This window comes from Aphelocoma coerulescens, chromosome 2 (assembly GCF_041296385.1).
Source record: "Aphelocoma coerulescens isolate FSJ_1873_10779 chromosome 2, UR_Acoe_1.0, whole genome shotgun sequence".
Taxonomy (NCBI): Eukaryota; Metazoa; Chordata; class Aves; order Passeriformes; family Corvidae; genus Aphelocoma; species Aphelocoma coerulescens.
The window spans coordinates 128,717,533-128,735,853 of NC_091015.1; the positions used below are offsets into that span (position 1 = coordinate 128,717,533).

Genomic DNA, 18,321 nt, shown 5'->3' on the forward strand with positions numbered 1-18,321 from the left:
AATGTCTGTGAAATTGCCCTACACACAAGGAATTCATCTCCTCCCAGAGAATTTACAGCTAGCAGAACAGCACTAGATCTTAATACTACACAACCTGAGACTATTTCATTTCTGCAACATACATTCCAAAAAACATCCTCCAAAACACAGCATTTTAATTAACACACCAAGAAAACTCCCCTGAAGACCTGCTACACACAAAAGAATTGCTTTGATCCCAACGATTCTGCACGTTTCCGCCGGTTATCCTTCCTTAATTTATCAGACTAGGGCCGATTTGATATCTTTCCATTAAAAAAAAAAACAAAGAACCACCCCTCTGCTAGAGGCAGAGGTGCTGCAGAGGTGATGATAACCCTAGGAAAAGAGAAGCTGTCTCTTTAAAATGCCCTGCTATGTCCCTGATCCCACGTGGAACCAACATCAGCAGCACTTTCGCATTAACTTCAATGTGAGGCGAGATGAGGCATCATTATTTTGTATAAATAACACGAAGAGACTGCAGAATACATTCTTTGTAGGAGACAAACAGGTGAACTAAACGTGCCAGGGAAATCAGCAACCACCCGCAGATGAGGTGCCCTGCCCCTGAGCCCTTTCTGCTCTCCCTATGGAGCATTAGCTCAACCCCACACCACTCTGAAGAATCCAGTGTAAATAGAGGAGTGAGCCACCAAGAAAACTTGAAATTCAAAAGCAACGAAAATGCACTTTATAAACCGGAAAGGTTTACTCTTCGCCTCACACATCCTAATTAGATCAGGAAAGTGACACTACAAAGGCATTACATTCCGGTCCGAAAAAAAAAAAAAAAAAAAAAAAAAAAGAAGGGGGAAAGAAAAAGAGGAAAAGAAAGGAGCCCCCATCTCCCCAAATCCCCCAAACACACACCAAAGAAAGCATTAAAAAAGGAAGTTATAAAGCACCACATACAGCATTTATCTTATCTAGGATCACTCCGCATTACCCCCAAGTTATACACTTTCTGCACCATCATCTCCCCCTACCTCTCTGTCCTGAAAGGGATTTTCACGTTTTCTCATTGTCGGTGGCGAGTTATAAGAGGCTTTTGCCTTTCTAAAGAATTCATCAACAAAAAAAAAAATAATAAATATTAACTCCTTGCTCCCTGAAACCTTAAAACGGTATCGGGAAGACACGGGTTTTATTCTGTTACCTTGAGGAAGAAAAGGGGGAGCAGCCCCGATTTTTAGGTATTTTTTGGCATTTTTTTCTGATTTTTATTTTGTTATATGCCTCAGTTCTCCCTCCATTTTGGTTGTTTATGATACTGACAACAAGCTGTCCCTGCTCTCTCTCTCTCTCTCCGGATCTCTCCTGCTTTCAGTTAGCAAACCCCCCTCCCCAATGCAACACGACTCAGCACTTACTTGGGTTCACACTTTTCTCTAAACACACACCGATGGGGAAGGGAAAAGCTCCTGGGCTACTCGGAGGGGGAGAGCAGGCAAATTCGTTTCTTTATTACGAAAAAAAAAACTTTTGTCCAAAAAACGACTGGAAAGGGGGGTCGAGTGCCCCAAAGTCACTCCGGATTCCCCCAAAGACGCAGCCGCCAGGTCCGGGGGACACCCCACGGGTAGCCGGGTCCACGGGGGAAATTTCTGTGCGAAATTTGTCCGGTTTGAGGCGGTGGGCGAATTTATATTAATTTTTTCCCTCATTTTTCGGCACCGCGGTCTCTAATGTCTTCCGCTCCCTCTCTCGCCGCTCTCGCCGCTGTCACTGCATTCACAGCACAGGCTCCGGAGAGGCGAGGAGGGGAGGGGGCGGCCGCCCGCTCCTGCCCCTGCCCCTGCCCCGCGGCCCCGGGCCCGGCCCGCCGCGGGGGTCGGCGGCGGGCACCCCGCGCCCTCCTGCCGTCCCCCGGGCAGCCCCGCCGCCTCGCCCGCTCCTCGCGAACCAACAGAGCGCCGCGGGGAGGGAGGGGAGGAGTGGAGGAAACTCCTGAGAGAGGTTTTTCTGAAAATCATCTCTTTCTCCCTCCGAGGGAGGGGAAGGGGGGTGGGGGGGGGCACCGCTCGCCTCGCCTCCCCTCCCCTGCTTTTCCCCTCGGGGGGGTTCCGACGCGGGGCGGCGGGGGGCTGCGGGAGATGGGGGGAGAGGGATGGAAGGGAGGGATGGTTAACACAAACTTTTCCTCACTGCTCGCTGCTCCTCTCTCCTCTCCCCCCTCCTTCTCCTCCTCCCCCTTCATAATTTAAATAACCCTGATATTTCCCTGCTAAACCCCGGCGCCTGCCCCCCAAACCCGCAGCAGACTCACCGCGGGAGCCTCAGCATCCCCTCTGCGCCCCGTTTCCACCCTTTACAGTGTTCTCCGATTTTTCTGTAATTTTTTCCCCATATTTCGGGCTGGACGCGGCGGGCCTGGAAATTGTTTGCTTTCCCGTCTTTCCAGCAGCCATTGTAGTGTATGCGCTGCGGTGCAGCCCAGCCTGCCGCACACGCCGCGCCCACACCGCCCGCCGCCCACACGCACCGCGGGTTGGACGCCTCCCCCAGTCAGTCAGGGCCGCGGCCGCGCCCCGCCGCCGGCGCCTGCGGACCGCGCCGCCCGCCCCGTTGGTGGAAGGAGGCGCCGCTCACGGCCGGGGCGGGCGCGGCGCCGCCGCCATTGGCGGCCCGGCCGTGCCACTCAGCGCCTCCGGGGCGTGGGCGGCGGCGGCGCGGGGCCGGGGGGAGCCGCGGGGCCGGGAGCGGGGTAGGCTGCGCCCGTACTTAAGCGCGCTGCCCGAGCCGCTGACGTCTTTCGAATTGGAGACGGGCTGCCCCCCTCCCGCCCCGGGCTCCCGCGGACACGGCCGGGGACGGAGGTGAGTGCCGCCGGCGGCGACCCGCGCTGTGCCCGCCCGCCGCTTCCCCTTCCCGGCCGGCGAAGGGAAGTCTCGCTCGACCTTCGCCGCCCGCGGGCCGGGGCAGCCCCGCTCGGGCCCGGCGGCGGCGGCGCGGTCCGGGCAGCCCTCCCTGGCGGCAGGTGGTGCCGAGGGGAGGCGGCGGGGGCGGCCCCGAGGAGCGACCCGGGGCGGGGGAAGGGGCCGCCGGGCGCCTCCGGCCGCTCCGCCGCCGGGGGAAAGCAGCAGCCGGGCGGGGGGCGCCGGCCTCGCCTCCGCACCTGGACGGCCCCCGGCCCTCCCTGGGAAGCTGAGTCGGGCAAGGCGGCAGCTCCGCGGTGCGGAGCGCCCGGGCCCGCCGGCTGCCTCCTCCCGCCTCCCCCGCCGTAACAGCGATAAAAGCCGTAGGATTTTTAGTACGGCCTTGGCTCCAGGGGTCAAAGTTTTAATAAGCTGGTCTGTATTGCAGCATAATTAGCGAATTTGTATCCAAATGCGTGCATTTAAAGCAGACCAAACGCTTTTCAATGGAAGGGAGCCTGTAGAAAAGTGCCCTGATGGTTTATGAACTGAAAAAGCCCTAGGGTTAAAGAGTGCTAGCAACAGCCCTGGTTCTCTGTGGTACAGTTTACAACTGTTAATGTGTTAAAGCATAATTAAGAACTGTGGAATAGACAAGCCTTTGGTTGTGGTTGGGCTCTGACCTGTAGTCCGAAAGCAGGAAGGGAAGCCCGTACATGTGCAAAACCTGGGAGGAGGGGGAAGCTCGCTTCCTGTCCAACTGCTCATTCAGTCGCACAGCAGCATTTCGGTGTGACCCGCCTGCCCTTCAGCTGATAATGTTTCAAGTCCTGAAGTACTGCAGGGAGGGGGAGAGAGGACGCAGGAACTATCAGACCTTTTGGGTGGTACTAAGAACGTTTAAGCATTTGCCTGCTCTAAGCTACGCGTCTTTATTAGAACCTGAACTGCCTGTTCGTTAAGTAGGTGTTTAATGGGTTGTGTGCATTGTTCCTTAGACCGGGCATGGTTGCAGCCTCTGGTAGTGAAATCAAACTGAAAGTGTCAAGTGCAGTTTGTTTAAGGAACACTGATTATGATGGCATATCCTATGACTCACAAGTATTCTTTCAGAGAGTAACTCTGAAGTCAAACTACCACTGAACACCTTAAGGCATGTCTGCTTAGGTGATAATATCAGTGAAATGCAGAGTTATAGCACAGACACGAGCAAACATCTAAAAGTCTCGCATCTGTTGTGGTGACTTAGGTGAGGCATTGTAGTATGCTGCTTTTGCTTCCAAGTTTTCCCCTCTCTCCTCCTTTTTTGAAGTCTGGGATGATGCTCGTATACCTGCTTGTGTTTCCATTTGAGTTAGAAGTGCCTGATCAAAAATGCACTTCCACCCATCAAAAAAGAGAACATTTGCCTAGCTCGTGAAATTAACTTTAGCACTGGATAGTTCTCAAAGGAAAGTGAAAACATTTCCTGATGCCATTCATTAGAAGGCCTATTTGCAGAAGATGATCATATGGAAAGCAAAGAGTACTCCAAGCACCAGGAAAGTATATATGCACAGCTTGTAAAAGGCTTGTTCGCTGGGAAATGGCTTACCCAAAGAAGAAACCCTATCTAAAACATGGTTTTCTATGAGCTTCACAGAGCAGTATTTGATTTCTTTTTTTAATCTGGTATCAAGCAAAATGGGCTTTTTACCGCAGACTTGCAGTTACCATTCCCTAATGTGAACAGAAACAGGTCTTAGTTAAAATTAGCATCAATGTTTTTTGGGAAAATAAACAAGATCAAGCTCAGTGTCCTTCATCAGCAGTACTTTAATTTGTGCCCTCTGTCCTGTATGTCTGATTGCATTGATTCAAGCAGTCCATCTGGTCAACATTAATTTATTTTTGGTTAGATTTAGTATTTGTTTGGAACAAATACCTGCATCACCATATGTATGCTGGAGGCAATGTATAGGAAGCTGTAAAGGAAAAGAGGGTCTGCTGTTCATCTTGATGTCATCATCTTGGATCAGTGTAGATTCTTGGCACTGAACTCTGTGTCTCTCAAGCTTACAATTCCTAGAGCCAGTGTCAAACTACTAAATGGTAAAAAATGTGATTCAAGCGATCATACACAGTGTAAGTGGGTCTGGTCCCACCTTGCGGTGAAACCAGTTCTTTTTCTATTAAATATTTGATACAACAACACAGGAGATAGTTGGGCACTTCTTGTACCTGAGAAAGCTCAGTGAAGATACAGATGTGATCCAGCTAAGGAATAGGAACAAATCTGGAAAAGTTTACTTGTGCATTCCTCCCACACGCTATTAATTGGAGTTTCTACAGTGTGTTGGCTGTGAACAGCTTCTATGGAGCTGTTTCTCCTACACATGGTCACTTCCTCCATGATACACAGGCTCATATGAGCGCTGCTGCAGTGGCTCCCCTCTCAGCAGGAATTCATCAGGGAGTAAGCAGTCTTGGTGATGGACTACATTTGCCAGTGTTGTCTGGCCGTTACTGCTTTTGAAACAACACTTTGCAAAAGAAATTTGGGTTTTATTTGGCTTTTTTAAAGATAACCAAACTGTGTGTTACTAGAAGGCCTTATTACATCCTGAAGTTCAGACTTAATCCTGAGTTACTGTTAAAAGTAGATACTTAACCTGTTTATTTTCCCTTTCTAGCCAAGGTACGAGTGTCTGTCTAGAATGTCCAGGCATGCAAAAAAGCTTAGAGATCACGATATAAATCCATGTCTAGTGGTAAGATGATCAAATTGATATTTCTGTCTGTACATTTCAGTGCTAAATAATGCACTTTATAGACGACTGTTTTGTGGATAACATACTTTGCATGATAGCACTTTGCATTAAAAGTTTCTTAAGACACTGAAGATGAGAAGGGCTGAAAATCATCCATTATAATAAGCATGAAATAACAAGTAATTTCCCATAAATAGGATTAATGCAAATGATAGCAATCTCTTAAATTTTCTGTCCCTAAAACCAGAGCCTGAAATCCTGGTTATACAAGCTTGGTTATTTTTTAAAAGTCTTTTTTGAGTTATACCAAGCATCACTGTAAACAATTATTCTGTGGACTCTGTACTTACTGTCTAAAGACAGTAAGTATTCTGTTATCTCCAAATGAAATCACTGTTTGGAAGTACTGACTATGCTTTGTAATAGGTGTTCCTTTGCTCTCTTTGATAATATTCTTTAATCTGAAGAGCTGACTCCTATCTTCATAGATATTCTGGGACTTTTTAAAATATTTAAGCACTGAGTACAGTAACTTCCCTCAGCTCTGAAGTATATTTTCCCCTATTAAAGGAAACAGATGCCACTACAAAATGTATGGATGACAACAACTATAAGAAGGATATGTGTGCTGATTATTTTTTGAAGTACAAAAACTGCAGAAAATTCTGGGTAAGCACAGTGAACTTTCTGAAATTTACTCCCTTCTTTGCTTTGTGTACATTACTTCTGACATGCTGCTTTCTGAACCCTTCAAACTTGGTTAATGCCGACTGCTGCTGTTTTTACGGTAATTTACCAGCCCGGGTAGTTTCAGTATATGTTGCTGGAAGACTTGAGGACATGCACATCAAAGTACTTCACTTGATTGTTCTGAGTTTACTCACTTAGATTGTGAGTCAGTGTTCTTGCAGTACCTGATGTTTTCCTCTGATTTTGAGTCACATATTTCTAGTAATAAGTTCTCTTTTAAACAGATGTAGAGAAAAAGTTCTGAGGCAAGGTAGGGAGGGCTGTCTGGTTTCCTACTGGCTTGGATCATGTTTACTTTAACCTAATATAAATCTTAGGAAGAATTCAGTCTTATTTGGTGATAGAGAAGTATCATGAGGAACTATGTGCAGTTAAAGTGTTTTCTGCTGTTTTCTTTCCTTATACCATCATAGTAAAGAGATTGTAGCATAGCCTTTAAATACTTGTGTGCATTACAAAAAAAAAGCTATTTACAGACAATTGTGCACTAGTCTGACATAGTGTAATGGGAATACTGATTGCACTGTATTCTGAAGCAGCAGGGTAAACTATCAGGTATCTTGGACTAAGAAGTAGTATGTGTAGTTATCAGCTAATCAGATTTAGAGTACCTGGGTCTTGATATATCAAGCATTTTTCTGTTAAAGAATCTTGATCATTCAGAGCTCAGGAGCAGCGATTCTGTGAAATCTGTTCTCATGGTCACTTTGTTCTATTTTCAGCATGGAATTATGATGCAAAGGAAGAGAAGTGGTGTAAAACCAGAGATGCCTTCAGCAGAAGAAAGAAAGAAAATTTTGGAAACAATGGGGAAGCCCTACTGACTAGAAACCTGAGCTGATTGACTGTTTTCACTGTACTTGTGAAGACTTAGCAGCAGCAAGTTACCATTCTATGAACTGGATTTTACAGTTGCCATATCTTGGATTAAAATAAGATGCTAAATTTTGAAATGTGTGAGCCTTCTAGGATAGAACTCTTCCTGGGTTTATTCATACTTCCTGTCATTGGGAACTTGGCCTCTTTATTGGAAGAGATGGGCGTCAATGCAACTTGTGTAGAAAGTTCTGGAAGTAGAAACTACCTTGCTGTGAAATGCTAAGTATAAAATTAATGGGACTCACAGAAAGTCTGTTTGAAAAGATGGGTTTGGTGAGCATTGCAGTGTGGTTCTAAGACTGCAGGAGGTTTAGAAACTGGTACATGCAGCATGTTTTTTGCATTCAGCTGTTCTGCTCAATAGTATGGATTTACCATGTGTGATTTTATTGCTGTTTTCACGTGTTGTATTCTGTGTTCCCAGATTAAATAAGACTCTTCATGAACTAAAATCCTTAATCTGACAAACTTGTTATTAGGTCTGCCACTGCACTCATCAGTGACAGCAGAAGCTTGCAGTAAATCAGATCTGCAAGCTTTGCTAGTTAGAAGGTTAGAGAGGCTGGTGAAGATAAAACAGAACTCCTCAGGTCTGAGCTGAATAGTAATTTCTGTGGATAGTAAATGGATACTTTGGTGGCAGGCAGATGGGGGGGACTTGCAGACATGTAAACAGATCCTCTGAGTGACATGGCAGGTTTAACTATAGTACATCTATCTAACACTCTGGACAGCTGAAACCCTGGGTTGGAAATGCTTACTCATACAAGACTACAAAGCTCAGTTTAAACAGGTAATCTAATCTTAAATAAGGTTGATTCCTTAGCTAAACTGAACAACTAATAAGTTTAAACAGGTTGCTGTCTAGTGGAAACTGGTTTTTACCTTTTACCTTCTGGTGTCCTGGCTTAAAAGCTTGCATCCTGTGATAAAACAGAAAAACTACTGCCATGAGCTCAGGTTCCATGTGAAATCCTTTAGTACTTACTGGGATCAACTTGGCAGAACTCTGGCTGACCTCATGAAGGATGGTGTAAAAGTGTTGTCTCTCTATTTAGACTGTTTTGGAAAGACTTCACGGCTTTCTGTTTCTCCTGTCTGGCTTGTCTTGTTTCTTTCCACTGTAGGCCTATTTCTATGCTTGCTGTGATTTTTATGCTGTTTCCACCTTCTCCCTTGTTGTTTGATCTGACTAATTCCACACAATCTGCTTTTGCTTCTCCTTTCTGTTCTCAATCTACATCTGAGAAATGAAATGGATTGATCCTACCCTTTCTGTTGGAATGAATGTGTAACTCTATGCCTTTTGAGTATGCAATTCTCCAAGCAAAGCTGTGCAGCCTCCAAGCATGTCACAAGTTTTCTTGTCAGTTCCTGGCAAGGAAACTGTACTTTCTTCAATCAAGATCATAAGATCATAACATTCTTTATTTCAAATTACTTTCTCTTCACTTAAAGTGCAAACTTTGACATTTTCCTCATTTTGTAGTTGGGTTTTTTGGGGATTATTTTGTTGTTTGTTTGGTTGTTTTTTTGTGGTTTTTTTTTTTGTTGTTGTTGTTTGTTTTTCTTCCTCTGTGTGTGGACCTGAAGATACTTTCATTCTAGATTCAAGGGCTTGCTGTTTTCTGCCATCTCTTTGCCACCTTTTAATACGCTCCTACACACCAATCTCCCTTTTTTTGCCTATTTGGCACCAATTCTTTTTTGATGGATTTTAACCTTTTGGTCTCTTCTCATTGCAGTTTTTTTCTATACCTTTGTTCTGTCTCTGATCTAATGATGTAGTCTTGCAATGACTTTCTCATACAGTTCCTTTTGAAGGTCTTGTGTTTTCTGTTCTCTCTACCATAGTGAGAGAACTTCTTGCTTTCATTAGTGAAATGTAACCGTAATACTTCCTCGTTAGCCATGCCTCTCTTTGATCATGTTCATCTGCAGATTTTGGGGAGCTATTATCCTTTTCTTTAGGACTCTGTCTCTTCAGACTCTTCTGGCTTTGCTGCCTTGCTTGTCTAAGGGCACCTTCTCTCCTACTTGGCACTGGTTTGTCATTTGCCACCTCTGCTGTATCTTTGGACATGTTCTTTGCTCCTGTGGCTTTAGCTACTATTCTAGTGCTTGGTGTTTTTCTGTTGCTGTGCTCTTAAGTTCTGGGCTTATGTTAAAATCTACAGTATATTTTAAATATATGCAAAAAACCCATCTCTTTCTTGATGTGGTTATGCTGATTCTTCTTTGCATAAGCTCAAGTTCCTTAAAGTCATCTCATTTATCCTGAGATTTCCTTTCAGGTTTTCTTTGCACGTAGAAATGCTCTTTCTCCTAAGTTAACTGTTGCACTTATATTGTCAGGAAAAAAAAAATTTACTTGGGAAGCTTCCACTAGTGTTGTTTTCTTTTTAAGGATGACTGGCCTATCTTTAGGCACTGATAGGTACCCTGTGCTGCTTTGTAAAGTATTTGTAAAGAGCTAGTACTGGTCTTCAGAAAGTCAGAAAAGGAGATGAATTACTGCTTTCAGGTATCAATGCAGGGATGTGGGATCACAGGATGGGCTAAGGCACAGAGAATGCAAGAACCGTAGTCTAACATGAGACTCCCTGACCATCAGTGGATACACATGGTAGGCTCCCTGTGGATGTTATGACAAAAAAATGAGTTTAGTGTAGAACTGAGGGCAGTTTAAGCAGTGACCTTGTAGATGTAATTCAGGTAATCAATAATCTGTTGTAGGGAATGGCATTGCATATTCCTTATTGTTAAGTAACACAAGTTTCTGGAAAATCTTGGGAGAACAAGGAGTTTCTTTTCTCATGCCATAATGTCTCTCAAGAGTGATCTGTTACTTGGATATGAGTTTTTATCATTTTTATCCCTCACTGGAGGTTGCTGCTCTTGCTTTCACTACTGAAGCTCAGGAGTGGTAAAGTGTGATAGCTAAAACATAGGCTCTTATGAATTGCGATTTTTCCATCAATTTTTATAGTGTGATTAACTATCTTTGGTTATGAGCCAGAGATAATGGTCTTTTCCTCATACCTGAGAGCTTACATTCCATACTTCACTGAAACAGAGGTAAGCTGTAGCCTGCCACTCTCACTGGACAGAAATAAACTGGGCTGAATTCTTAGTTTCTCTGAAGCACACTCTTGTATACTAATCCCAAAAAGCATGACGCAGTGGATCAATATAACTAATTAAGAAGCAGGGAAGGGACCTGTGGGTTGGGGTGCTGGTTTTTTTTAATAGGTGTAATTATTCATTTTCCTTGTGGTACAAGGACCAGATCTGGATAGTGGAATTAATGGTTGATAATTTTTTTGTTTGACAGCTGGATGGTGCTGTTGTACAACAGACTGAAAACAGAAGCACTCCACCCACTACTGGCTCTTCTGAGCTTTTTTTGGTGTCTTCCCACAGAGGTAGCAGAATTCATGCAGTAGAAAGGAAAGATTGGTCCTGTCTCTACATTATAAACAGAGCAGGAGGACTAGAGTATAAATCATTGCTGGGAAACAGGAGGTTTCTGTGCAGCCAGAGAAGCCTTGGAATATGGTCCTTGATAGATTTTTTTGTGTGATTTTTTTTTTCTTTGTTTACAGCTAGGCACTGAGCAGCAGCTATAGGCTCTCTCCCAGGTCTAGGTGAATACCCTGACTCCATCTGTACATTTTTGCCATCTCATTTTTTCTCTTACCCTACAGTACAAGGCCTTGTCTGGCTCAGAGTTTTTTGCTGCTACAATTGAGATGAGTCTGTGCTCTTGAAGATGTTAAAAGTAAGTTCATAGAACTGCAGAATTTGCTGGTTTGGAAGGGACGCACAAGGATCATCGAGTCCGAGTTGTCTAGCTCTGGAGTCCTGAAAATTTCTTTGGATTAGCTGAAGCTTTTGAAAGGAGGGAGTTGTACCTGCTGCAGCTCTGGGTCTGTTTCATGGCCTTGTAATGAAACTTTTGCACTCAAGTGATCAAGAACATGTGTATAGATGGGCTTTTGCTAAAACTTTAGCAGAGCAGATAGGATGATTTTAGAGTAAAAAATGCTATTCTGCTCTAATGCATTTGGATTCAGCCCTTAACTCATGTTAAAAGTATCTGCATCTTAAAAGTTGGTCTTCCAAAATAGCTATGAACAAAGTAATTAATGTGTGAAAAAACAATACGCCGTTGCAGGCTTTTGTATTCTGGGAAGAATCTGAGGCAACTGGAAGAAATAGCTCTGTAAATATTAAAGCAGTAAAAAGTAAAACAAGCAGACTACTTCAGAATGTTCTAATTTTTATTGCAGCCTATTTGATACAAAGAAAAAGAGGGAAGTACTGCATTTATATTAACTAAATGCAGTGGATCATTAAAATAAAACTTTATTGTTTTATGACAAATATGATTCCTTATGTAGTAGTCAAACCATCAAATTGTGAATAAGTAATTTTTCTCCATCCTTCTACCTTGATGAGTCCTATCTCAAAATCCTTTTCTGAGGGTTTTCAGAACCATTCTTTGAATCATTGCTTGCTCTTAAAAGTCCTACTACCCTTGACCTACCTCTTTACGTATTTTACTTCAATAAACTACACATGGCAAACCCTTCCTGATAGCAAGTGACTTTGGCAGAACACAATAGAATTCTGCACAAAACAAAATTGAGTTAGTGTCTGTCAAAATGGAAAACAATTGTAACAAGGTGATGTGTAATGATGTAAAAGTTTATGCTCAAGATAGAAATGAGATATTGACTGCATGTACTAAAAGCGATTCACAGATGTAAGAAATTTAAACTGATAGAGGCTCAAGCTTGACTTTGAAGAGTCTAAACGTTTTTAATTGATGACAAAAGATTGCAATTGTTTTGACAAAAAACAATTGCAATATTTTATCATCAATTAAAAACTGAAAAATTTTGCAGTGCTTTCATGGAAATAGCCTGCTGGTAATATTTTGTAACTGTGTCACAAATGGATCTCAAGTTTTTGTTGTCCTGAAACGTGGATCCCTGAGCAGTCCTTGGCTGCAGAGTTGCATGCAGCTGTTGAAGTGATCAGTGAATGTGGTTGCATATTACCGGTAGGGTGGCATTTTCTCCTTTTTTTTTTTTTTTTTTTTTTGTTAAATAGTGGAATTGAATGAAGTTGCTGCATTGGAGTATGTTGGTCATACAGTGCCTGCTACAATCCGTAAGTTACAAAAGGATGGAATGAAGGTAACAAGTCAAATCCTTAAGTAGGGGGTAGACCATGAATTTACCATATCCTGCAGTATCAGTTTTGAGTACTTTTTAGCTCTGTTTTTCCTAATGCTGAATGAATGTTACTGATAGTCTAAGAAATGCTGTGTTTTGGTATTCATCTGTGTGACAGGTAAACTAAAGTAGTTCTTAAGTTAAAGGCTGCAGTCCAAGATGTTGGAAAAACCCCTTTAACTCTCAGACTGAAAAGGAACAGGCCTTGAGGGTTCTACACCTGTTGGCTGTTGTGGTTGTTTAGATATCAAGAGCCTGTGGATGACAGACACTTTGATATCAGAAGTCTCTGATGCTTCATGTTCTGCCTTGCACTTCGGTGCTGACAGTGCTGATGGACTGAGTATTTGTTCCTACCTCAGCACTGCTGGCATTTATGGCATAAATATTTCACTCTCATCAGCCTTTGGGATTGACTGTGGAGTCCGCTAGGGTGTGGATGAGCAAAGGGAAATATTTTTTTTGCAAGGTGTTGCTTGAATGGTCATCTTTACAGTCATTCCCTTCAGCAACTGCCATTCCATGTCCCTTCTTCCTCCCTCCAGCTGGTGCCTCTGTGATCCCCAGCATCAGTGCTAGGTACAGACCTCTAGCCTGGGGCATGTATCCAGCTGCAAAATAGCAAAGGAAAAATGAGATGATTATTGCTTTTCAGCCCAGCTGGATGTCTGAGCACCTCTCTGTGAAGCTGCAGCCACTCTTGTATCCCTGGGCTGGAAGGGACCATGGAGGGTGTCTGAGTAAGCTGCAAAATACAGGAAGCAAATGCTGAAGTCACAGCTGCTCTTACAAGTTGGAAAAGGCTTTTTGTGCTTGAAAAAGGGCTTAGCTATTCAAAGCTGTGAGCACACAAGGGTTGTGATTCTTAAACTCAGAGCTGTAAGATTGAGTCCAACTGTTACCTTGGCCTTACCAAGTCCACCACCAAACCCTGTCCCTGAGAGCCACATCTACGCATCTTTCAGATAGCTCTGGGAATGGTGACTCCACCACTCCCTTGGGCAGCCAATGGGTAACCAGTGGTTGACAAACCTTTTGGTGAAGAAAATTTTTCTAGTGCCCAATAAACCTCCACTGGCAAAAGATGAGGCCACTTCCTCTTGTCCTGTTGTTTGTTACTCGGGAGGAGAGACTGACTTTCACCTCCTTACAAGTTCCTTTCAGGCAGTTGCAGAGAGCAATGAGGTCCCCCACAGAGCCTTCTTTTCTCCAGGCTAAGCCACCCCAGTACCCTCAGCTGCTTCTCATAAAACTTGTGCTCTAGACCCTTCTTGAAGAATGTCTAGCTTTCCTGGACTCATTTGCCCTTCAGGACTACTTCCAAAGAGATCCTGTCAACCGGGCTCCTAAACAGGCCAAAGTCTGTCCACTGGGTGTCCAGTGTGGCAGTTCTGCTGACACATCTTTCTACCCCTCCACCTGCTTCCTTCTCTGAGAATCAAAAACTGATTTCATGATTGCATGTGCCAGATGGTTTCCAACAGTCCTTTTCTGTTCACAAACAACTAGGTTGTCTTCCCTAGTTGGCTCCCTCACCTGCTGTGTGTCAAGAAATTTTCTTCCACACAGCAGGAACTTCCTGGACTGTTTTCTCCCTGCTGTGCTTTATCAGGTGGCAGGCAGCTAGAAATAGAATAGAAATAGATAGAACCTAGAAGGAACCATGATCTCCTAGCACCTTCAGCTAGACAGTTTAAATAGTCTTAACAGTGTGCCCACGTTCTTTTGTCCTGCAATTGGCTGCTGCAAGCATACATGTATGAGGAGCAAAAGACCTCTGAAAAGGGTCACTGGTAGGTCTCCACCTACTTCTGCATCAAAAACAGTTTTTGGGTTTCTGCCCTTTAAATTTTAGTGTTCAAAACCTTGAGAACCAATTATATTAATAAATATTTAACAGTTCTTTTAGGGTTGCTTTGAGACAAGAAGAGTTTACAAAATGCTTTGGTTTTATGTGGTGTATAAAAATTTCCAGCCGGGAGTTGGTAGAAAGCATCAGTATCTCTGTCTCCTCCAGTTTGGCAACTGCAGGAGCTTGGCCTGCTGGAAACGCTGCTGTAACGTTGGATGTTTGCAAACAGGGAGCTGCTGCTTGAGTCAGGGAAATCTCATTCTCTGACCCAAATGGGTACAGCTCAGCCCAATTTTGTACTGGTCTGGAAATGCAGGCTGGTCATTTTTTATTGTGCTGGTGAGGTCATTTGTTGCTGATTATTGCTACCAGTTTGCCTCTGTAAAGCCCCGAGAAGCTGACACTGTTTCTAAAATCAGAACAATTTGGTAATTTAAAATGTTAATTGATTAATTTGGTTTTGTTCATATCTTCTCTTGGGTCTAGAATTGCTGTTCACTTTAGAGAATGATTCAGGTTTTTCCTCATGATTTCTTTCCAGTTCAGCTTTCACATTACTAGATTCTGCACCAACCCAAGAGAAATAACATTTGCTGTTCAGTAAGGGATTAATACCATTAATGAGATGTGTCTGACACAGGAGGTTCACAGATGTTCTTGCACAAGCCTTTAGAAGGACATTCAACATGTGGCATTGCAGGAACATACTCAGCAAATCTTAGGTAAGGAAATTGACTTAATAAACCTCTTATCAAACTAGATGGAACCAAATCAGGTAGTTTGCCAAGAAATTTACATTTATTAGTACAGTAAAATTTGGTGCTTACAGAGCTCTCTGGTTCAGGCAGTGTTTGTGAGAGGAAGGCGCAGTGGTGTTGGAAGGTTTCCCACTGGGAACACAGCGGTGCTTGCTGCAGAGGTGCTCCACCATTGGGTCCTTCAGGAAGGGATTGACACTGTGCTACACAACCCATCCCTGAGGCTCAAAAAAAAAAAATCATCACTTGACATGAAGACCAAAGAAAGCTGAGCTGTTTGAGAGCCAGTTTGCCGCTTTTCATTTCATCAGCAATAAACACCAGAGAGAGACTGAAGTAGGAAATGGTTGCAACACCAGAAGGCATCCTAGGACTCTGCTTCCAGTCTCACAGTAATTTCTGATATTTCTAACTAGGGGAACCGTTCACTGTGCTAAATTCACATGCATAAACCCTTTTGTGGGTAGTGAATGTGTTGACATATGCAGAGTTCTTTTAAAAGTCCATATTCAATACAGATTTCAACATCTCTAGACAAGAAGTCATCTCTTGGTATCCCCAAGAACCACTGAAGTTGGCCATGTTTTACAATTAAGCGTGATTTCTCCAAAGACAGGTGATTACAGGAAAAAGGAATTTTTCTTTTGCTGTAAGTTGCCTCCCTGTATCTTTTTCTCTACTGGAAGATGTGTGTGGCATTTGGGATATGCTTTTCTTCACAGTGGATCTTGGATTAGACATTAAGGGACCATGTGCTTTGGATTTTGCCTAACAGGTAGCTTGTCAGGTAGCTCACAGATAGTGTTGCCTCCCACAATATCTGTCCAAATGACCTTAAAATGACTTAGTCAAAGGAGCAAAATAAAGGTCATAGCCTTTCCCATCTCAACCCCCTATTCCAATAGCTGAAGTAGTGACATCTAATATGGGCTTGCCAGATTACTTTGTGTGGCATCATGAAAGACCCTGCCTAACAAAACAGCGTAGTCAGCATGTGCTGGCTAATGTACGAAGTGTAGAAGTAATAAAGTGGTATTGTGGATGGTGAAACAAAGGGCTTTTGGATGCCTTGCTCTGAGAAAAGCCATGCTAAGGACCTGCCTTCATAGTAACATACGAAATTGTCATTCTGGCAGTTTAGTAAGCTCTGTTTGACACTGGGAGAATGCTACCTACCCAGAAACAGCAGGACGTAATAAAGAGTTCCTGTACTACAAACAAGGGTAATATAAACAAAGTTTTCTTCCTGTAAATTTCTTAAAGAAATCTGATACTTATGCAGATCATATGACTATACCTTTCTTTCTCAGGTACTACAAAACCTTAATTCTTGAGAGAAAAAAAAGGGGGTTGGCAGTAGCTCTGTGCTTCTTATGTATCTGTCCTGAATTTTGCTCTGCTATGGAGGACAGTTAAGATTTAATTAACCACAAGCAGAAAAAGAACTTCTAAATTCTTCACAAAGACCCTATTCTACCCTTTGTGCTGAAAAAACCAAAATAAATAGGCAAGTAATGGCAGCTAATGGCATTTCCAATTAGGCCATCTTTAACCCTATTATCAAGACAGGTAGTTCATACCTATACCAATAATTTAATTGTTCATACTTCTAGGCCTCATTCTGCTAAAAAAACAGCCAAAAAAACCTCACCATGAGGGGAAACTAGCACACATCTAAGTAGGCATTTACACATCAGTGTTTACTGCATGTCTGTGATCACGTGCATGTTTGCCCTCTTGTGAAGCCGTAACATTTTAGTTCTCAAAACCACAAATGTAGTTTTTCCTATCTTTAAAACCTATTTAAAATATTTGGATGTTATTAAGCTAAGTATCATTTGTGAGAATAATTTAAGCAAGCTGAGAGAGAATGGAAAAAAGAATATTTGAGAGTATTTGCAGACTTGTTTTAGTATATAATAAAATAAATATGTTTTTATCTTTAAAAAATCCCCTAGAAGAGGGATTTTATTGCCAATTTAAAATCTGGGTTTTTTTTAAAAAATGGAGGCCTAGGCCATAGGTATGTTACTCTTTTGAATAACTTTTAGAAGTTCATGTGCACCTGTAGTATCAAAGTTCCAAACTCAGCAAATGACAAAATCTGGAGCCTTGATCACTGATATGTTCTGTTAGAGCATGTGGATGGGGAACAGTGCAGCCTGTGCCCTATTTGTTGTCGACCTGTGGCATTCCCACAGGACTGTTGTAGTGGAGTGACTCTTGACTCATACCCAAACATTGAGTTTCAGACAAGCTTTTTCAGAATGGAAATCTGTGATTTTAGGCAGTGTTTCTTCCTTGTGTCTTTTGGCCCTCTAGGTATGTCTCAGGCTATACTCATGGTGTGGAAATGCCCAGCTGCTTGATACATCTTAAATTCTGACCTTTAACTGTTCACATCACATTCCTCATGTTCTTACACCTTCATCCGAGTTCCTCAAGAACCTGCACCACATGTTAAATTTAAGCCCCTTCTCCTGTCTGGAGAAGTTAGGACAAAAAAGAGAAGCTACGGGAGTATTTTGCCTCTACTTATGTTCCTTTACAGAAACAGCCTTTTTTGGGAATGTGGAGCCTAGTTCTACTCCAGTTTTCTTGTTGTGAGGTAAACCCAAAGTTTGGCTTTGAGAAGACAAGTGTGTCCACTTTATTCACCTCCACCCTTGATGGCAGAAATTGTTGCAGGCTGCATGGTCATAGAGGCAGTGCAGTAGATGCTCCTGTCCTGTGGGAAACGACAGATCAAAGTAATTATTGAGACTTATTTTGACTGTAGCCAAAGGTTTTAAAGCATTACACAGTCTGGGAATTTGTTTTTTCTGCACTGTGGGTTAATGAATAATCAACTGTGTACATTTATGTTGCAGAGTTTGGTGTTTTAATGGTTCATTGCAGAACATGGAAAGCAACTAATTATTACTAGTTTTATTTGAAGTGGTACCCATGATTAGTAGACAAAACACTGAGATAAATTGAAGGGCTGAGCTCACCACTCTCAAATGAGACCCTGCTCCCTTTACCCCGTTCCATTGCCTAGGGACAGCTCATCTTCAACCTTCCACCAGTTCTCACACTTGCTGGATCCTTCACTGGACTGCTCACCTATGCTAACCAAGCAGCTTAAAGGGAAGAGCTTCTGTGTGGTTAGTGACTGGTCTTACATAATTTCACACTTAAACAAAGTGATTGTGCAAGCACTGGGACACGTGA

The 18,321-nt window shown here is 43.1% G+C and overlaps 2 protein-coding genes across 3 annotated transcripts in view; one reads left to right on the plus strand and one right to left on the minus strand.

The window, feature by feature from the left end:
- Nucleotides 1-2,483, minus strand: part of PLAG1 (PLAG1 zinc finger) — a 78,235-nt gene extending 75,752 nt beyond the window's left edge. For both annotated transcript variants that reach the window (XR_011148389.1, XM_069004770.1), the window contains exon 1: nt 2,288-2,483. The gene's annotated coding sequence lies outside the window, so the exon portion shown is untranslated. The remainder of the gene's footprint in view (nt 1-2,287) is intronic.
- Nucleotides 2,484-2,682: 199 nt separating this feature from the next.
- Nucleotides 2,683-7,707, plus strand: CHCHD7 (coiled-coil-helix-coiled-coil-helix domain containing 7). Its single transcript, XM_069004774.1, has 4 exons — nt 2,683-2,837; nt 5,549-5,626; nt 6,197-6,295; nt 7,099-7,707. The coding sequence occupies exons 2-4, from the start codon at nt 5,573-5,575 to the stop codon at nt 7,198-7,200; spliced, it is 255 nt and encodes an 84-aa protein (XP_068860875.1). The 5' UTR covers nt 2,683-2,837; nt 5,549-5,572; the 3' UTR covers nt 7,201-7,707.
- Nucleotides 7,708-18,321: the final 10,614 nt, after the last annotated feature.